The sequence below is a fragment of the Coturnix japonica genome, chromosome 1 (assembly GCF_054131305.1).
Source record: "Coturnix japonica strain WE chromosome 1, WE-NBRP24, whole genome shotgun sequence".
NCBI lineage: Eukaryota > Metazoa > Chordata > Aves > Galliformes > Phasianidae > Coturnix > Coturnix japonica.
In genome coordinates this window covers 62798735-62821104 of record NC_140663.1, presented here as the reverse complement: position 1 = coordinate 62821104, position 22370 = coordinate 62798735, and the positions used below count along the sequence as shown (strand labels likewise).

The 22370-nt window shown below is 38.7% G+C and overlaps 1 protein-coding gene across 3 annotated transcripts; it reads left to right on the top strand.

Moving 5' to 3' along the window:
* The first annotated feature begins 1282 nt into the window (after nt 1-1282).
* LOC107316661 (solute carrier organic anion transporter family member 1C1-like) lies at nt 1283-21749 on the top strand. 3 transcript variants are annotated; one of them, XM_015868433.3, is made up of 15 exons: nt 1283-1432; nt 4965-5119; nt 7732-7873; nt 7960-8092; nt 11005-11120; nt 11908-12054; nt 12164-12262; nt 12862-13107; nt 13924-14088; nt 14633-14828; nt 15827-15989; nt 16987-17171; nt 18340-18404; nt 19830-19947; nt 20525-21749. In XM_015868433.3, the coding sequence occupies exons 2-15, from the start codon at nt 4988-4990 to the stop codon at nt 20739-20741; spliced, it is 2124 nt and encodes a 707-aa protein (XP_015723919.2). In that variant the 5' UTR covers nt 1283-1432; nt 4965-4987; the 3' UTR covers nt 20742-21749. The 3 variants fall into 3 exon arrangements, with proteins under 3 accessions (XP_015723919.2, XP_085398886.1, XP_015723926.2); XM_015868440.3 differs by lacking the exon at nt 1283-1432 and adding an exon at nt 3802-4037; XM_085542760.1 differs by lacking the exon at nt 11005-11120 and having other exon boundaries at nt 1334-1432.
* Nucleotides 21750-22370: the final 621 nt, after the last annotated feature.

Genomic DNA, 22370 nt, shown 5'->3' with positions numbered 1-22370 from the left:
TAGAATCAAGAAAGACTGATTTTTGGGAAGGGATTGAGCATGATTAGCTTGCACATGCAGTAAAACAACTTGAAACTGCATTCTTCATTTATTATCAAGTTTGAGTGCTAAGTATCAGATGGAATAGAAAAACTTTTACAGAACCCTTTTAGCTAGAGCAAAGCCAGAATTTAATTTGATCATGAATACTCATAGAATGGAAATTAAAATGTTTCTTTTTTGATGGAGAAGCGATGTTTTGCAGTAAGCTTATAAGTTGATAGGAAAACAATTCTTATTGTTTTCAAGGCTGGCTGTGATCTTGTCACAGAGAGTGATTTGGAGTTTGTGAGCTGTATTTGTGACGTACAATTCCCTTTGCGGTCTTGTTTTATAATTTTATGAATGTTGACATATGAATTGCCACGCCATTTAACTTTGAGGTCACTACTATTTCCTTGATATTGTTGTCTCTTATTCCAGAAATGGAAACTGTAACTAAGCATCAGAAATAAAAGCAAAGAGCAGTGCAACATATCTCTGATAACAGTGCAAATGTCATCATTATTATACAACTACAGTTGTTCATAGCAGGTAAAAGAATGGGCGAGGTGATTGCCAGGGCAGTGCAGAGTACACAAGCTGCAAGGAATGGCACATTTTGGTGTAACATCTAGGCAGACAGCAGTCATTGTTCACATGCTGTGAGGTCTCTCTTTTAACTATACTTGTAGGGATAAATCACAATTCATAATAACACCATGATCAAATAAAATACTTGTCAGAAACCCAGTAAAGGATTCCTTGAACTAGAGCTGTAAGCAGCCAAAGGGCTGATCCAAAGTACACATGGCCCAGTGCACTTTCAGGTTTGCCTGTGTTGTCAGTAACACTGAAGTTATAAATCTGAGCATTCTTCAAAGCTTTACTGTTTCTTGAACAACTACTTTGTTCAATACACCTAATTCATGGCATTTTCTCCTTCTGCATGTCCTTGTCTGTCTCTGTCAGTCCTAGATGGATGGACATTAGCCACAGACTAGGAAAATAAACATCTTGTTCAAATACATTTTAGCTATTAGTGATCAGGAACACCTCTGAAGTCAGGACACCCCATTTTTAAACATTAGGAAGGTGTGAATAACTTGAATTTATAAACTGAATAAGCTTGGGAAAGCAGGTATTTCACAAAAGGGTGTACAAATAGAACACACTTGCACATTTTCTATCCAATTAATTTTTGACCACTGTAGATAAACATGTATTTTCGGACCTTTAACAGAGGGCAGAACTGGGAGGAGACAGGATTAAAACTACTTAAACCATAGTTTGTGTTAGAAGTTAATGATTTCTCTACCAAGTACCAATACAGCCTTGCTTAAGGAGAGAATATTCCAGATTTTGAGCATTTGTGTGGTAATATAACTTCTGTTGTTGTGGATACAGAACCTAGGTAGGAACCTCTTTAATATTCTTTTTGTTTGTCTTAACCTCAAAATGTCCTTTAATGTTTGTAGCCAATGAACATTACTTGTGTGGTACTGCCTCTGTTTCCTCTGAACAACTACACTGCTAACATTCATGTTGTAAATATTAACATTTTAGTGATGGTGTTAGAATTCCTATCCTATATGTCTTTCTGAAAAGTAAACATCATATATCACAAACAATGCAAGCAGCTTTAGGCCTGCATGGTACTATGATGTTCATTTGTCATATTACCTTGACTTGAAAAGTATTATTATGAAACCATAATGTCTTTAAGAATCAATAAGGCAATTGGATTAGCACTGCAGTTAGTGTAAATCAATTCAGTTCCGTAAGATATTAGATGAAATCTTGAGCGTATTATTTTTAATGCGGTAATGTTTGTGGTGGTACAGATGCTGAGAACACAGCTTCAGTGAGAAACAGCCCAAGGACTTAATGTCCTTGGTGGATCCTGAAAATTCCTCTGAATCATTTTACTTTTGATTCATAACAACTGTAAAATCCACAGCAAAATATTGTCTTGATCTTTTTAAACTAATTATCTGTTGTTCATGTTGTTTATTTACTTTAATTTGCATATAATATAATTTGCATATAAAAAAGAAAGTAGAAAATCAAGGTCAAATTTACTTTTTAAATATTCATTAAGGAACAGATATACCTTACAGGAAGAGAGCTAGGCCACAGTCCCTATCAGACTGTATACCCTAAAGTACTGAAGAATCCTGTGGCTGTTCCATTCTCCAGAGGACGGCTGTCCTGTGGAATCGGTTTGCAAGCGATGCTTTGTACTTCCTGCCATGCCATGAAATCTCTCAGCTCTCACCAGCACATCTGATACACAGTGATTAGTAATTAAGACAGTTGATCTTCCCTCACCTGAGCACAAAGCCAAACAAGTGTAACTAACTGTCCATCCAATGTTGTTTGTATACAACTGAAAACTGAACTAGAAGAGTGTTAACGTTCATTCTCAGAATATGGCTTGCTACTTTTATTATGGTTGCTTTTGATTTGAATATTGATTCCTTCCTTGATGATGGAAGCCAGGGTGATTTTCATTTAGGCTGAAAGACTACCTAACTAACCTAAAACATTGTTTGAGTGATCTTGCCATTCTGCAAATGCAAATGTCTCAAGCTAGTTACTACAGCAAAATGCCTTGTGCAAGTGAAGTGTAATAGTTATAGAGAAATCATATAACTGAATGAATATATTCGATGCAGAAGGCTTCATTCTTATTCTCTGCTTGTAACCAGTTCCTCTATTAATTAAAGATATAAAAAATAAATAAAGAACATTAATCAAATAAATCTAGGACATGAACTTCATCAATACTTGAAACTGTTAAGCTAATCAGCTAATTTATGTTGATATCAATAACAAATTAGCCTTTTATATATACACATTTTCTTATGTTGTGGCATGGCATTTTCCCACCCCTACTCTCGTCAGTCTTTCATAAGTTTCCATGTAGGTCAGGGTCAACTGAGGACAGTGGTAGATGTTGCCAGCATCTCCAACTGCTGCTCTTTGCACACAGCTCACTCTGACATCTCTCCAGCACAAGCCACACCATCTTTTCACTTCTTTCCCATGCTCCCACTCTTCTCCAGCAAAAGCAGCACCTTTTCCAGTACTACCCTTGCAAAGTAGTCCTTTGCTTGTCTTTATGAGAGAGAGAAGCTAATATTGTCACATTACACAGAAATAGCTGAATTTCAGAGGACAAGGTGCTCATGAGTATTTACCAACTCCCCAAACACTAAGAGTTTTATTTCATAGTCATTTCTGCTGGTAGTTGGGCAGATATGAGGAAATCCTTACCTCTGTTTTTTGATCCTACCTGTATGAGGAGCCAAGGAGAAGGAAAAGTTCTGAATCTTTTTGTGGACCTGTGTTCTCATCCAGATTTACAGCACAGCCACAGAAGCAGTGGTATTTGCATGAGTCAGGAGAGTGGGACACAGTGGGAAATGAAAGGTATTGTTTATGCCAGCATTAGTATCTAAGGATATGCTCACGAACATAAGCAAAGAAGACTCCAAATTATTCAGATCTCTATGTGTTTACTTGTTTTAAATATCCTTAGGTCTTAATCCTGCTCCATTTAAATGTAAGGAAACATTCTTCACCATCATGCATTAAAGAAATGCCTACCCTTTAAATGATCTGAAAAGCCTTACTCTGCCATGCAAACTGCAGCAAAGAAATTTGCAAATGCAGATGGACATTTTCCAGCACTGAAAAAGTTCATCCAACTTTTTTCAGCTCCATTCAACCATGGAAAATCTCTCTTTGTATGAGTTTCCTCCCCTCTCTATCATTCTCACTCTTTTCTGAAATGAGCAGGGTACTGTGAAAGGTGAAATAAATCAGTTCCAGTCAGCTATGATTTGGGGTCATTATTACCAATACTCTTATCTCCTCTGAGTGTCAAAATCTGCGGATCTGAAGAAGGCTCCTTTTCAAGTGATTCGTTTATTTTTCTTCCACGAGGCTCTTCAATGTCATCTGGATCTTTCTTCAGAAACCTTTTCTGTTTGTAGTTGGAGATGCACAAACGGGCAAGTGCTTTCCTTCTTTAAATAAATTCTGCAGATAGATATGTAGAGTTCCCTTGTAGCCTTTCACTGAAGTAATCTCCTTTCTAATTACTTACATCTCTCAAATATATAGAAGAAGAAAAAGAAAAAGAAATGAGAAAAGAGAAAGATGAAGTCTGTAGTATTCATTGCAATAAAACCAAATTCAACTTAATCATGTGACAAATCATTCAACATAAAAAAAATTCACAAGAGAAAATAATGTGAATACAAGGTGTGCTCTTCCCAGTGGAATTAGTATAGTTCTCCCAAATTACTGATTTCCAAAGGTTTTCAAGCATCAGTGAATATAGTTATAACTCTGTAGACAGAAGGGGACTAAGGACACCTTGTGTAACATTGAAAGAAGAAAAAAAAAAAAAAATACAAACTCCATAAAGGAGATCAGATAAATAAAGTAACTAATTCTTTGTTGCCAGGAATTGTTGCCTGCAAATTGGTGCAAAAGGGCAGGTTGAATGACAGAGTGTTATTACACAAGACTTCCCAAAATTCTGATTGAGTCTTAAGCAACGTGGCCCACAAATGCAGAGTTTCCCTAGTACTCCCCATGTTTCAGTATTGATGTCATGCTGACCCCTCTGGTTTACGTTTTCTCTTATGCCTTTGTGGGAGTAGTCTTTTTAGTACTAAAAATCACTCTAGGCATAAAAAAACCCACATTGCCAAGCATTTTAAAAAATGAGGTGTCCAAACAAAGTAATCCAGAATTTAAACAAGGACACACTTTGAAATACCTAAGTCATTAAACCAAAATATTTCCAATGGAAAATTCAGTTTCGTCATCTCAGTGCTTTCCCATGACTACTGTTTCATCAGAGATATTCTCAAACAACTCCATTTTGGCATGTTATCATTATATCTGTTTTCATTTTCTCTTGGGTTCAGATCCCTCATCAGAGAAATCAACCATGACAGCAGAAACTGAATCCAGCAATATCGATGACTCAAACCAGGAAGCAGAACCTTCCCAGCTTTTGGACTACGAAGCAAGTGAAAAACTGAGAGTCAAAAAGAAGGCCTCCTGTTGCACAGGCTTGAAGGTTTGGTTCTTACTAATATCACTACAAATTACCACTTTTTTATGTTAAGGAATGCTGTTCAGTGTCTGACATTATAAATTACCTCCTTTTTATAGGCCCCCTTTAGATACTGAAAGGCTGCAGTGAGGTTTCCCCACAGCTTTCTTTTCTCCAGGTTGAACAAGCCCAGCTCCGTCAGCCTATCTTCACAGGGGAGGTGCTCCAACTCTCTGATCACCATTGTGGCCCTCCTGTGGACCCTCTCCAAATCTCTGTGTTTTTGTATTGGGGGCTCCAGTCCGGTACTCCAGATGGGGCCTCACAATGGAAGAGCAGATAGAGACAATCACCTTCCTGTCCCTGCTGGCCACCCCTCTTTTGATGGAGCCCAGGGTACCATTTGCTTTCTGAGCTGTAAGAGTACACTGCTGGCTTATGTTAAGGTTTTCATCCACCAGGACCCCCAGGTCCTTCTCTTCAGGGCTGCTCTCAAGGACTACTCCTCCCAGTCTGTAAATATGCCTGGGATTCCTCTGACCCAAGTGCAAAACCTTTCACTTTGCTGTGTTGAACCTCATTAGATTCACCTGGGCCCACCTTTCAAGCCTGTTGCAGTGCCTCTGAATAGCATCCCTTTCTTCTAACATGTCAGCTGCACTACTCAGCTTGGTGTCATCAGCAAACTTGCTGAGGGTGTACTCAATTCCATTATCAATGTCATTGATAAAGATGTTAAAGAGCACCGGTCCCAAGACAGTCCCCTGGGGGATACTGCTCATTACTGGCCTCCACCTGGGCATTGAACCATTAATCACAACCCTATGTCTGCAGCCCTTCAGCCAATTCCTTATCTGTCTGGTGGTCCACTCATCAATCCACATCCCTCCAATTTGGAGATAAAGATATGGTGTCATAATGCCATGTCAAAGGCCTTGCTCAAGCCTAGGTAAATGACACTGGTCACCTTCCTGTTGTCCAGTTCAACTAGTTCTTCAGCCATCTTCATCTCAGATTAAATTCCATAGACACTATGGAGCTAGGATGTGTTAACCTCTATAAAAAGTTATGTGAAATGACAAAATTAATGGAAAAAAAAATAGGCAGTTTTAAACATCTTATACTTCTGGAGTGGTTTGGACTGAGTGTCAGGTGAAGTTTGTTCTATTATTTATGTTATCTGACTCAGAGATGCCACCCATATACAACACAGATACAGAATCTGAGCTCTCTGGAAGACTCACAAGACTAACTTCACTGTTGTATGCACAGGCTGCACTGCAAGCCTGTGGATCTCTGTCTCTATGTGTCTGTGAATGACTTTACAGCAATTAGACTTCAGTGAACACAATCTTTTGGTGGTACAAGACAAACTGTTCTTCAACCCCCTCATCTTGTCAAATAGTTTATGCTTACATGGGGACTGCACTTTCAAAACTTTAATATCTAAGTCATTGTTTGCATTTTCATGCTTATCGGCAGTTTGTGATTTCAGCCAAAACATCTAGGAGAGCATTGCTCTCAGTGCAAGGCAAAAAAAGGTGATTCTTACAGACCTTTTTTTTTTTTTCTTTTGCCAGTTATGCTCAGGAGATCTAAAACATTAGGACAAAGTCTGTGCTTGTGAGATTTTATCTTCATTCCTAGACCAAACGAAAACAAATATACCTATTTTCAAGCATGTTGCTGACTGCATTTCTTACATTGACAGATAGAATTGCAAAGTCTAAACCTATATTTACTTCTGTTTACTTTACTTGTGTTGTATTGGAACTTTTACCCACTAAGCAGTAAGTCTATTTGTTTTTAGATTATGTTGAAATAGTTAGACAATCTTTAAACAAACTTAGTTTAACTTCTTATCAAATACATTTTTATTTGCAAAAGTCAAAATGTGTGTTAGTGGAAGCAACTATAAAATTATAAAGAATGTCAAGCTTCTTGTTGTCAGATATTTGGTATAAGAGTGACATAGACAAAATCCACATATCTCAATATATTATAGACAGTGGTGAACACAAATTAGCCTGTACTACTTCCAGAAGCATCTTGTGCAAAAGCTTTATTTTGGTGCCATGGCTAGCTACGTGCTTAAGTTAGAACCAGTTATGAACTGGCATAAAATAAGTGTCATGCAGCCCAAACAGAAAACAATTGGAGCTGAGATTAACTGTAGGTGAGACTAGTTTCATTAAATCAGTCTTGATGAAGAATGCCATCTGCAGCAAAATCTACAAGTGGTCCCCAGTTTTTTGACTGCCAAATTTAAGTTCTACAGTCCTCAGGATTTCTGCTTTGGAAAACCTCTGGCTTACAACACAGGTCAGCTCAGGCTTTCTGGTCACTAAGATGGCTGTTGCAACCCTGAACATAAGTAATGCAAGTGAGAGCTTTCAGTGCAACACCTAGCACCAGCAAGGAAAAGCTGAGTGGTAAACAAACATCACTGATTACATCCTGGCACCACTCTTATAACAAGAGTACAGAAAATTCAAACACAGTGTTGTCAGTGTAATTTGAGTAACAAGCTTACACCATGATGATTGCTCCACATAGTTTTAAAAATACTTTGACTTCTATGTGACATCTTTCCTTACCCCTACCTCCCATTTCTATCTATCTCCATCTTCCCTCAGGTGTTTCTTGCTGCTTTATCATTCAGCTACTTCAGTAAAACTTTGTCGGGTACAATTATGAAAAGTTCCATCACACAAATTGAACGAAGATTTGACCTTCCATCCTCTACTGTTGGTTTCATCGATGGAAGCTTTGAGATGGGTAATAATACTCTATAATATGCAGAAAACTGTTCAGAGAAATATGAGACGTGGTGTCTAGTATTAATTTTGTTCGTTACTTTCCAGGTAATTTACTGGTGATTGCATTTGTGAGCTACTTTGGAGCTAAACTTCATAGGCCCAAAGTAATTGCTGTTGGATGCTTTACTATGGCTTTGGGAAGTCTTTTAACAGCATTGCCTCATTTCTTCATGGGATAGTAAGTACAAATCAAGACTGATTAGAGTAACATAATATTGGACTTGAGGGTGTAAGATGGAGTATTCGTGAAGCAGACTGTGCTTTCCCGTAGCATATCCTTACAGAAGGCAGCTTTCAGCTTCAGAGCTAGCAGATGTACAGGTGCTCGTGGTATCGTTCTCAGCTCATTTTCTCTTCCAAATCACAGAATCACAGAGTCATCCATGTTGCAGGGGACCTCTGGAGATCATGTAGTTCAATCTTCTGCTGAAGCAGATCTTTTTGAGTAGGTTGCACAGGAAGGTGTCCAGACTGGTTCTGAATATCTCCAGAGAAAGAGACTCCAGAACATCTCTGGGCAGCCTGTTCTAGTTCTCTGTCACCTCAAAGTTAAGTAGTTTTTCTTCATGTTCAGATGGAACATTCCACATTCCATTTTGTGCCTGTTTTTGTCAATGGGCACCAACAAAAATAGCATGGTCTCATTCCCTTCACGCCTACCATTTAGTGTTGACAAGATCGTCTCTTAGTGTTCTCCGGTCTGAACAGTCCCAGGTTTCTCAGCCTTTCCTCAGAAGGAAGAAGCTCCAGGCCCTTCATCATTTTTGTAGCTCTCCTCTGGACTCTCTCTAGAGGTTCCTTATCTTTTTTGAACTGAGTTGCCCAGAACTGGACACAGAACTATGCATGTGGCCTCACCAGGGCAGAGTAGAGGTGAAGAATCACGTGCCTAGATGCTCCTGTTAATGCACCCCAAGATACCATTAGTCTTCTCAACCACAAAAGTGCACAGTCAACCTATTGTCTAGCAGGCACTCAGCTCTTTCTTTTCAGTGCTTCTCTCCAGCAGGTCACCCCAAAACCTGTACTGATGCATACCGCTATTCCATCCCACATGTAGGACCCCACACTTGCCTTTGTTGAACCTAACAAGGTTCCTCTCCACTCAGCTCTCCAGACTATCCAGATCTTTCTGAATGGCAACACAGCCTTCAGGCATGTCAGCCACTCTTCCTAGATCCATATCATCAGCAAACTTGCTGCAGGTGGGCTCTGTACATTCATCCAGGTCACTGATGAAGATATTGAACAGGAACACTCCCCGTACCAACCCCTGCATAACACCACTAATTACAGGCCTCCAACTATATGCTGATCACAACTCTCTGAGCTCTGCCAGTTAGCCAGTTCTCAGACTACCTCACTGCCCTCTCTTCTTAAACTTCATTATAAGGATGTTGAGGGTGACAAAAGCTTTTCTGAAGTGAACGTAGACAACATCTACTGCTCTCCCCTCATCTGCCAAACCACTCATAGCTACCTGATTAATCATGATTGCTGACTCCTTTTTATAACCTCCTTTTCTTCTATGTGCTTAAAATGAAATTTAGAATAAGCTTTTCCATCACTTCCTCAAGGATAGAGACACAGAATCACAGAATCACAGAATCACAGAATCACAGAATGACCCGGGTTGGAAGGGACCTCAAGGATCATGTAGTTCCAACCCCCCTGCCTGGCAGGGCCACCAAACATACGCCTTTACTAGATCAGGTTGCCCAGAGCCCTGTCCAACCTGGTCTTGAACACCTCCAAGGACGGGGCATCCAGGACAAGGTTGGCTGACCTATGGTTTCCTGCTTCCTCTTTCTCACCCTCATTGAAGACTGGAGTGACACTAGATTTCCTCCAGTATTCAGACACCTCTCCCATTCTCCATGATCTTTTATAGATGATAGAGAGCAGTTTGGCAGTCATGTCTGTCAGCTCCCTCGCTACTCATGGGTACATACCATTGGGGACCATGGATTTGTGTGCATTGTTTGCCTAGACAATCTCCGACCAGATCCTTTTTGACCAAGGGGGAGTCTTCCTTCCACCAGACTCTTCTAATTCCAGAGTCTGGGATTTCTGAGGTGCAGCCTTACGAGTAAAGACTGAAGCAAAGAAGGCAAGGCATTCAGTAACTCCATCTTCTCAGTGTCTCCCATTACCAGAGCACATACTTTGTTCATCAGTGGGCCTACAGTTTCCCTAGTCTCCCTTTTGCTTTTGATATGCTTAAAGAAATCCTTCCTCCATTCCTTATACTTCTCACTAGATTTAATTTCTATTGGGCCTAAGCCTTCCTTGTTGCATTCTTGAATGTCCACGTCTGCTAAAACTAATCTGTCTTAATCTTCTCTAAGCTCTAGAGGAACTTAAATATTTTTTCATGTTGGTAGGTCTTGCCATCAGACTTCTATTTTTCACTGATTAAGTGAAGCTGAGCATCTAGCTGATCTATACTGGTAGATAAACTCATAAAGTGTCTCATGGATCTCAGCCTGAATTTTTATAAGGAAACTATTCTGCACTTTTTCCTGTGATAAACACCCTTTGTTTCAACCTGAAAAAATAAGGCCTCTTAATCAAATAGAGCCAGCCTAGTTCCTAGAAGCAGACTATGATCTTTACCATGTAGTTCTGCATAAATTCATTGCACTTTCTCCTCAGTTAGGTTTACATGTACCTTCCTTGCTTCTTTCCTATCCTCACAGAAACATATATCCAAGATAGCAAGGGAGACTCAGACTCCAGAGATTGTTCTTTTTCTCCCTGATAGTATAGTCAGCATAGGTATATAACTTGGAGCAGACCCTAAGACTTGACAGTACATATTCAGTCCTGCCTGAATTACTTTCAAAGTCATTTCCAGCTTAAAATGTTATATCTTCCAGATGAGTATTTTATTTGCTGCTCATTTTTGATATTCCACACTTTAAAAATATACTTAAGTAAATTTTCTTCTTACTCCTTCAGTAACACATTTTAGATTGGTATTTAAACAAAAACACCTTCATGGAAATAGCATTCAAGCAACACCTAGCCTACTATACTAGCATTTCCATACTGAATCTTGCTTCTAAAGTTACTGTTAAATGTTTTCAGTTATAAGTATGAGACAGCATCAGACACAAGATCTTCTGCCAACTCAACTTCAAGCATGAATCCCTGCTTTCCACATCAATATTTGAATGAAACCTTTTTGGACACCTCCCAGTCTGGTAAGGATCTGTGTAAACATCGATATAGGAGTTAGTTTTTCCTTTGGTTACATGTGGAATAAATCACTGCCCAGTGCAAGATGCTCAGACAGGTTTCTAACTTCAGTCTCTACCTTCCTGAGAATATTACTAATATTTCAGCATGCTTCGTGCATTTTGTCTGGAAAAGAAACATCCATCAAATACAAATTGCTAGGACACAGGTCACAGTTTTCCTGTGTTCACTCTTCCAAATTTCTACAGAATGACCCTAACTATGAAGGAGGTGCCGAGTCTGTTCGCAAAGAGATTTCTAAGGGTTTCAGTTACTCAGGTTTGGGGGAAGAGATGGCAGCAGGGGAAGAGAAGTTGAGATTTCTCTGATCTTACTTACAACATGGAATACAGATGTTATACGAATTGCTTTGCATGGGAACTGGGTAGTGATGGAGTCAAACTATACACACTAACCATCTCAAACTTCTCATTTTATATGCCAGGTAACACTGTAATGATAGCATCAGTCTGTCTTTTGTTGTTTTTTTCCTCCACATGGACTTTTTTCCTGGTGGATGATGCTTACCTGTACCTTTAGAAATCAAATACAATGAAGGTAGAGAAATATGATTTATAAAGATTATTAAAAGATATAATGAAGTTGCCAGCCTTTCATTGATCCTCTATAAGGAGAATGCTGATCAAATCTTAAATACTAAGTTATAACCATGTGTTGAATTTCCTGTGATTTGTCACTATTTCTCCCCTTAAACTATTCTATAATGAAAATGTAACAACTCATTATCCACAGCCTGTGAGAAAGAACCATCATCATATATGTGGATATATATCTTACTGGGAAACCTGTTACGTGGAATTGGTGAAACTCCAATAACACCACTGGGCATCTCTTATCTTGACGATTTTGCTAAAGAAGAGAATGTTCCTGTATATGTAGGTAATGTCAACATAAAATAAACTGAGAGGTTCTTAACATAAGAGGTTGATTATCCTCCGCAGGAGAAAACATTCACCCATTAACATAATCTGCTTTATTATATTTTCAGCATGTTTGCACACAATAGCCATGATGGGCCCAATGTTTGGTTTCCTGTTGGGATCCTTATGTGCCAGACTCTACGTGGATGTTGGATTTGTGGATTTAGGTAAGCAAAATAGGCGAAGTGAAAGTAAGTTAATACCTGTTCATCTACATATTTGCACAAGAGTATTTTAAATACTATTTGTATTAATTTGATTCTATTTAATTTACCTCAATTATATCATTTTTATTATTGTATTTTATGTTTCATTATGATTTTATTAAATTACTGGAAGCTTTCGGTTTGAAGGCTGAATTAGACAAGGGACATTTTAGAACCTTCTTCTAGACTTTAAGGATTAAAATACATGTCTAATCTTAGAATTTAGTGACAAGAATGCTCAGAGACTAAAAAAAGTTTTCTAAGTTGCAATCTTAATGAGAAGATTCTGCTAGTACATTAGTTTTACAGCTTTTATGGATCATAAAATCATAGACTGACTTGGATTGGAAGGGACATTAAAATCACCTGTTTCCAACTAGATGATCCCCTCACTGCAAAGAATATGAGTTTTAATACTTTCACTGCAAAAAAGGTCTCTTACTGGGTGTTCATTGTTACTGCTGAAATTCAAGCTCTATACAAATATGGCTATTTTAGCAAATTAAGTGTGGGAAGTTCCATCCTCTCAGTTAACTCAGTTCTGTTTCATTGGATTCTAGGAAAAATTTCCATCACTCCTCAGGACTCTCGCTGGGTGGGTGCCTGGTGGCTTGGTTTTTTAATAGGTGGAACAATCAGTTTCCTAGCTGCTATTCCATTTTGCTTCCTGCCAAAGAGTCTGAAAAGGCCTCTGAAAGCCAATAAGGACAAAACTTCACCTGGCCTCCTGGAAAATACAGGAGCCACAAAAAAGTCACTTCCTCCTGCAAAATCTAAGCCAACAAAGTGGTCAACAATGCTGAAAGGCAAGTTTTGTGTGAGATATTTATGGAATGCAAATGTACAGTAAAAATGTGATACTTCTGCACAGTATTTTACCTGCCCTACACTTCAGTGAGTGAGTTAACTAACCCCAGGAAAGGAGTTATCCAATAAATATAAGAAGTCAGAAAGCTTCCTCAAGACCGTGAGGCTCTGCATGTACATCTGCATGGCACCTAGTTCAGAAATTCAGCAATAGAAATTGGAGTAGAGGTAACATTGTTTCTGCATCAAGACTTGAAGAAAATATTAGAAGTCTCCTTCTGTGTTATGAAAAGCCAAATCATTTTTCTGGTCATCACAGAGCTTGTGAAGACTCTGAAGCTCATTACTGCCTGAGGAAAACATAGCAGGCTTGAATTCTGATTGTGCAGACGTTATGGTATAAAAGGGGAGGAAAGGTAAAAGGAAGAGGTGCTTTATGTCACCAGAAATTCCTCCCGTCTAAGTTCAGATCCCAATGAAAGACATGCTTCTCTAAAAAGGTGCCAGTCACTTAGCCTTGAAACTCGTGAGCTGAATGAAGTCTTTTTCTGTGTGGAGCCCTTGTGTCTTCACATGCGCAGAACTCAGGCCCTAACCTGCAATTCACTCTTCTGTTCAGGTTCTCTTCACTTACTTCAACATCTAGAGTTTTCCAATAGCCTGGTTTTGCTTTCAGGTACTCACTAGCAAATGAAGATCAGTACAATTAGACTTTGGACAGTTAAAAGAAGGATTTTACCCTAAATTTCATGAACTACTCACCTGTAATTATTTCATACAGCTTTAAAGCCAACTTATTTATCTTTTTCTTTCAGATTTCTGTACCTCTCTGAAAAAAATATTGAGTAATCGAATGTACGTTACATTTCTGTGTTGCTCACTGTTACAGTTCAGTAGCTTTATCGGTTTCTTGACTTACAAGCCAAAGTATATGGAACAACAGTATGGACAATCTGCATCTAAATCTAACTTCCTAATAGGTGAGTTACACTGCAATAACAATTTATGTCATGATGGTTGAACTGTGAGAAGTTCTGGCATCTTCTTCTGGGACTGAACACTCCTGAACTTGACTGATATGAAGGCAGCATATAAGCTAACTATTGTGTATGGGGACAGAATAAATAATTATATTCTATTAGGTTACTTATGTTTATGTTTAATTGTGATTAAAATACTACATTATGATCTTTATATCACATAGTATCAGTAGCATTATATTCTAGCAAGAGTACTCAAAATACACAGTGGGATTGGGGGAGTTTTCAGTTCTCTAACATCTGATTGAGTGATACGTTGCTACTGAAGAGAGAACAAATCACTGACATCACTAGACATACAGTCTGTTTTGAAATGTAAGAAGTTCAAAATAGTATATGCAACCCAAAGATTAGGTTGAGCAGAAAGCCACCTACAGTTGTACAACATACCTCTGCCAGGGCCATCAATTCAAGAATGGAGTTTGACTCTTAAACCCAATGTAACTAACTTATTTTAACATTCCTCTTCAATAATCCCTTTCAGGACTGACAACTTTACCACCTGTTGGAATTGGAATTTTCCTGGGAGGAATAATAATGAAAAAGTATAAGATGAGCATCACCACAGCAACCAAGTTTGCATTTACGATGTCTTTTTTTGCCTATTCCTTCACTCTCTTGCACTTTTTTGTTGGCTGTGAGAACCAGGTGGTAGCAGGAATTACAGCATCATATGATGGGTGAGTATAAAATGAAGAGAAGGTTTTTCTCTACAGCAGCAACAGTTCAAATACTGTACAAGGACATCAGAGATAAAAGACAAACATGCTTTTGCAATGCTTAGAGGGAGCACAAAATACTGAGTGTCATTGTCATAGTTCTGTTGATCAGCAGAGGGTAGCTTGACAATGTGCAGCACAGGCAAAAGTTCAGTCAGAATCATGTTATCAAAATTACATCATTACTAATGCAGGAATTTTGGCTGATGTGGGTGTGACATTTCTGTTTCACACTGAGACATCTCTACATCAGAAATCAGTTTCTTGCAAAGTTTATTCAGACCCAGTAAAAAGATGAAAAATATGTTCATCATACATCAGTAGCACATCCTGCATGGATATGGAAAGACTCCAACACATCAGACTCTCAACCTGCTGATAAACAAAATGAAGCTGTTATGCATAATGAAGATGTTCTCTCCTGTCAAGACAGAATAAATGGTCACAAGTTAGAAGTTATTATCAGTTCTTTGAGCAAACAAAGATGTTAGAACAGGGGCTGTGCATTAGGAAGTGGCTTTCCAAGGCACACAGAAAAACACTAGCATTTGTATTGGCATATGATCTCAGAAGTGTAGTTTCTAGCATTGGTGCATTTTTACCAACAGCTGAAGAGGTACCTGATGAGGCTGTGTGGTCTGTTCCTAGCTGTAAGTACAGCTGAACTCTCAAATACTTTCATTTTTTTTCTTTTCTGTATATACCTGGGAGTATATACAATCAATTAAGTAGTAGTAGCAATTTTTGTCATAGCATTATTAATAATCTGGTGATCACTTGAATATCAGCATTGGTGAGATGACATGTGAAGGAAAAAGGTCAATACTTTATACATTCAAATATTAAAATGTATGCTCTGGTCTTATGGGAACAAAGGCACTGTCACACAGAAGGAACTACACTGATCTCAGTGCTGAATTAAAAGTTGTTCTTACTCCTGTCTCATCTCAACTTCTAAGCAAACCCATTCCGTATCATGAAAATTCTGTATTTACTGACTGCAATTCTGGCTGCAAATGTGCCACCAATGTGTGGGATCCCGTGTGTGGAGGCAATGGTCTGACATACATTTCGGCATGTCTGGCTGGATGTACAATTTCAGAAGGTCATGGGAAGAATATGGTAAGAGCCTGCTCAAGTTTCTGTAGCTTGCTGTCCATTTAGCATCAGGGATTTTCAGTAGTATAATGTGCTTAATAGAAGAGTGACTGGAGAACTGTCACTAAGGTATTTATGCTTTCTGGCTACAAAATTTTGTGGATTGAATGTAAGTGGGGGAAAATAACAGTTCAAAATATTTACATTCTTTCTGAAGTTTATATGTGGTCTGCCTTTTATAAGCTACAATTTGGCTGCCCTGAAGTTTTAAGTCAGGTGTTGAAGGACGCTAACATATCATACCATCCTCCATGATGCACATCATTAATGTGATAGCAGTTTAATAGGTATGTCTAAGGGTCTGTCTAAGAGACTAAGATTGTCCAAGAGACTAAGACTGTGTTCCAGCATAAAAGTCTTCCTCTGTAGAGGTTGAGGTTCATGGCCTCATTCCCCTTATATCAGTAGATTTTCTTGCCTTCAAGTTCTGATTAAGAGGTATTGCTTTCATGCTATCTGTATAAAATATATATCTGTACCTGCTGCTGCTCTCAGGAAGTCTGTATAAGCTGCATCCTGGCAGGTGCTGCTGCTTTCAGCTCTGAGGTACATCTAGTGGATCAGCTGGTGGATCAGCTTTGGCAGAGGTGGACCTGGGATCCAGGTGCTTTCCACAGAAGAAGCCATTAACAGGCAAAAACAACTAGCAACAGAAGGCACAGCCCCTGAACCTCGCTTTTCCCTTCTAGCAGCTCCTCTGGGACACAAATACAGATTCAAAAGTCCTGCAGACACTCCATACATCTTCCAAAAATTGATGTTGTGTCTACTGTTAGGAACATACTTGAATATCCCTTCCTAATCTGAGCATAATTTGTAGTAAAGAAAAGAAACTGCTGACCATTGTCTCAAGGAAAGGCAAGCAAGGAAAGAGTAAGGCTTCAGACTCTGCCTGTGTATGAAGGCAGGAATCCTCATTGCCTGAGAAATGTCCTAGCAAATCTGTTTTTGTGTCTTCCAGGTCTTCCGTAACTGCAGCTGTCTTGAAGCCAGCAGTTCATGGTCAGGAAATAACTCTGTCACCTTGGGGCAATGTCCAAAAAGTGATGATTGTTCAATGATGTTTATTTATTATACAGTAATACAAGTCTTAAGTGGCTTTTGTTATGCATTGGGAGGCACTCCAGCATACCTGATTATGTACAGGTAAGTTAAACTGTACAACGATGGCTCAGGCTTTACAGTGAGGTGATCAAAGTCATATCTAGTCTTTTTTCTCTTTCCTTTGAGAGAAGACAACTCTCTTGCAGTATAAAATGATTTATCTAACGTGTTTTGTCATTCTGCTTATATTTGCAGCTGTTAATATCAAACTTTACTTGGCCACTGCCAATTAGTTGGTTCTAGTGTGTTGCTTCCAAATACCACATAATGTTTTTTCTTATGACTGGCTTTCTAAAACATACCCTCTTTCCCTGCTTGGATATTTTGTCTATGAGGATTTAAAATAGTGTGCATTTGTCAGGGTTTCTGGATTTATTTGACATATTGGGCTCTTCAGATGTTAGGGTATTCAGAACATCTGACGGTTCAGTTTGAGGCTTTGTTACTTGTGTCTGTTGAAGTATAAAGGTGCAGGCATACCAAGATGTGATTCAGAACAAAGTTTACAAATTAGAAAATGCTTCTCAGTAACCAAAAGAGAATTTATTGGAAGTCTTAAGGGCATTGTGTCATCCTTAATGAATATGGAAAACAGAAGGTGAACTCACCTCTGTGAGACATCTTTCTGAGGGTTGACCACATTAATATTTGTAAGGAGATATCAGAGATTGGATATGCAATGGATTCAAGATCAGTGAACAGTCTGGATGTTTGAAATGTGTTTCCCCATGAAACAGGTGGGCATTGCATACTTCAGGATGTGTTGTTACACAGAGGAATGTCATTTGTGCATAAATAGGTGCTGCACCACTGCTGCTACTTGCAAAATGTTTGTCCTAGGACTATATGGTATTTTCTATCAGGGTAGTAAGATATTTCCCATCAGGTAAAGAACATGTATAGTGGGGAATTAAGGAAGTTGAAAAACCCGTTTCATTAACACTAGTTCAGACCATGATTACGCCCTTAAAAATTTTTACTTAATTATACTCAGTGAATGGACTTCCCAGGAGATACGTGATAGAAAACAACAGATTAATTCCCCATTTTCATACCACTTTGTACCATATCAGCAGACATAGGAAGCACTCTCTTTCCAAAGCTTAGTTTTCTGTTGTTGCGTTTAGATGATAGGTTAAATTAACAATTTAATAGGCATGTCTAAACACTTAATAGGCAGATTCCTCTTACTCATTCATCTCTCTTTCAGATGCGTTCAGCCAGAGTTGAAATCTCTTGCAGTTGGTCTGCACACACTTGTTATGAGAATGCTAGGTAAGAGACATCCTTCTGACTAACAAAAGTGCTTGTTTGCTTGGCTTTAAATTACATGAATGCAACAACTGTCTGTAAACCAGATGTATACTTGAAATACCCCAAAATTCTGGGTTGTTTCTGGAGGTCCAAAATACAGTGTAGAGTTCACTGAGAAGTCAACTAACACAATTTTGAAAAGCTTTGACTTGCTGATTATATGATAGTGCACTTTGGGAGCCTGCCATTTCAGAACAGTCAGAGATTCTCAGCAAAATTAAAATATTGCCTAGGATTTCTAAATAATGCTGTAAAGTCTCAAACTTATCATTCACCTGATGGATAACAGAGACACAATGATGTAAGACCAACTAGAATCACCCTTCACTCAACACTAATACAACTCTGCTTGTAGCAGATTGTTTTCTCCGCATTGAGATTTTGCTTCCCTGGGACACAACAGATTGAATCTCATTTCCCTTTAAGCATGAGGCAGTGCTCTTCTTTTTTTCATTTTTCATTTGAGAGTTGTTAATGAGACAGTTGATTAAGGTGCCTAGACAGGCAAGAAAGCACCTCTGTGTTTTGTTCTCTCTTTTGACACAGTAGGAATAGTTTTTCAAAAGTATAGAGAAATGTGTGTGAACAATCAAACGACATGGATTTGCTATGATGCCTAAAAAATTGACAGCAGCTTACAGATTTGGGCTGTAGTCTCTAGTCATGATTGTGATGAGACCTTTGGAGACAGCAAGGTGTGCAAATGTTTTGTCCTTTTTTATTTTCCTTGCCATACAGTGTTTGGGCAGAATTTCTCCATCACTCAGGACTAGCAAAGCCAATGGGATTCTGGAAGCTTTGCTGGACATGAGTAAAGAAATTTTTTCCAGTAAAGCATAAGCTCATATCTGGCCAAGTCATGCTAAGGATTTGGGTTGCTCTGCACTCATGGAAATTTTTGAAAAGCATATTCAGTACCTCTAGTCATGTATACCTGGTGGTGTCCCTTCAGATGGAAGGCACTATCTATCAGCTGCTGTCTGACAGAGATGAAGAGCCAGAACAGTTAATTTAAGCTGTATGTGGAAGTGGAAATGTGACCTCTGCATCTGTTCAGTGCTGCAATCAGTCCAGCTCTCTTCTGTATCATCTTAGTGTGCACTGGATGCCATGCTTGAGAAACCAAAATAGAAGAAGCAGCATGCATGTTACAAGCCTAGCCAAGTCTCCACCATCAGACCACATTCTTTGAGGCTGACAAACCCTATGGGACAGAGAGGGTGTCCCAGCTTACAGTTATTCTGATATAGGGAAGGTCCTCAAAGTCCAACTCACATACTGCTGCTATTGCAGCAGATGATTAGCTTCTAAGTAAATATAATGCTAATTTTTAAAAAATGTCTTTTCCTCTGTTATCTTGAGACATTTTTTCTTATCCCCTTGCAGCTGGGATCCCTGCACCAGTTTATTTTGGGGCACTAATTGATAAAACGTGCTTGAAATGGGCAAGCACGAGATGTGGACAGCGAGGAGCTTGCAGGCTATACGACTCCAATGCATTCAGGTAAGACAAAGTATAGCACCAGAAGTCCCAAGTATTTGTCTGTACAGATCCTCCTCAAGCTGTCATATTGTAATGTGTGATGCCACTGATCAAACATAATGGTCTTAACTCAGATTTTGGTTAAACCAGAATTCCTGAAATTGAGAAATTTTAAGATCAAATCTTAAATTCTTGGCTCCTCACTCAGTTTTTGCACTGTACAAAACAACATTTAGTATAAAGAATAGGAACTTTTTGGAATGGAATGTTTGTTCTAATATCCTTTGAATCAGTTTAAAAAACCAAGGGCTGCATGATTTACCAGTGAGAGGGAAGGTACACAGATCTAGCTCTGTAACAACTTTGATAAGCAAATAGAAATCTTTAAATTCTTTAACAGATGATTATAATTGCCAAAATGCCTACTTTGTAGTACCATCCGCAAAGAATGAGTTTTAGAATTGCCTTCTCCTGAGCTTCTTTCTATCTGAAAGATATATATATATATATATCCTTATACCCTTGTGAGCCTTGAAAGTATTTAAAAGTGATTTTCTTTGACTTGAAAAAAAAGACACTGTCTTTTATTCTCTGACAGGTATGTCTACCTTGGTTTATCAGCGGTGTTGAGAGCTCCTTCCTACTTGCTTGCGATCCTTTTCTTCATATTGGTAAAGAAAAACATTCAAAATAAGAACTCCAGGCTTGCAGAAAATGGAGGAAAAGATGATGTTCCTATGAATAAAGAAGACAACTGCAAAAACAGTGAACATTTGACAAGTCCTTCTGAGGCAGAAAAGGAATCACATACTTAGAAAGTCGTCTGGAACAGTGTAACATGAATCAGGACAGCTTCTTTTAAAAACAACTTTAATGATGTCGTGAATAACTAACTAATAGCTTAGAAAATTCAGAAAGGCAAAGGAATAGTAAACCTATGATCAACAAAAAGGAGATCGTACAGACAGGTGTGAAAGTACCTCACGTGTACTTGGCTACACTTAACAGACCAAATAAACTACTTGAACCAAACCAAGTTCTCAAAAAGTACAGAAAAGTCTCCCATGATGTTCTCAGCAGAGCTGGTCAACAGTTTTTGGATGGGCTCAAAGATGAGTGCTGGCAGAACAGCCACATCCCGAAGTCCCACCAAATGTGAGGCTGATTCTATGTGCGGATGCGTGCCGGAACGGCAAGAAGTCTCACAATAGCACTCTGATTTCATCAAGTTCAATTGGAATTCAAAAGAAAAACAAGGCCCTTGAGACAAATTCTTCCACCTTATCTAAGTGAGCCACTTCAACCCTTTGCCACTGCAAAATTGACAAAAGCGGTATGTTTCCAATAGGCATTTTTCTCTTAGTTCAGCAGAAAGAAAATTATACTGTAAACGATTATTTTTTTTAAATCTCAAAAGTTGTAGCATTTTATTAAAAGCTAAGTGAGTGTGAAACATAGGAACTAGTTTGAGTTTTGTAGTTATGTTGTTTTCTAAACAAAATTCAATGCGTGTTCGTGGCTTTATTGCTATGCAGCAGTATGTCCAGCAGAGGACACTCAAACAATAGCAGTACACCTCTGACTACCGCGTTGAGTGTATCTGTCATGTTCAGGCCTTATCTTTTGGGGAGAAGTTCATCATAAGGTAGGCAAAACATTCAGCTGTGTCCTCATGCACCTTAAAACTTTCTCAGACCAAGACTTTAGCTCCTCTTTCCAAAGTCATTTTTGTATATCTCTTGGTTTGAGTTCATTATATTTGCATCCCTCGGAGCTTGGCACCTGTTACTACTTCAAATAAAAAGATGTATATTTGTGTACCACGTCACAGCAGTGATTGAATTCTCCTGTTGATACTTTAAATGTTTAAATACTTAATGTTCAGTGGGATACGGTTAATATGCATGTTAGCTAAAAAAAAGGCATGTTGAGTGAAATGCTGAGCTGTTCTTTGGTGTCTCACATGTGGCAGCTAAAGGGAAAAGGAAGGGACTTTTGTTTATAAATGTCAGTGATACTTACTGGGTGCAGGGATTCGCTGTCTAGCAAAACTGATGTGATTCTTCACTTGGTCAAATTGCACTTGCAGATGTTAAATTCATACAGGTAAAGTCACAGGAATGACTTTGTGGGACCCGAATGAACGGATTACCTATCTAGTTGCTGAAATTGGAAGTGAGTTTTGGCAGGGAAAATTAATGCAACTGCTTACTTCTGCTTTTCTTTCAGCTGCTTTGTCCAGAGTATATTTTATTCACGTCTTGGTGTATATGTTTTCCTGTGGTAAATATGGCCAGAGTTTGGGGTGAGACACTTTTAACTCTAAATCTGAAACCGCTGAAAACATATCATATATGAAAAAGCATGCCAGTATGAATTGGGAAGAAGGGCTAACTTCAGATGGTAGATTATAAGAATTATGTATGAGTAAAGAACAGTGCCAG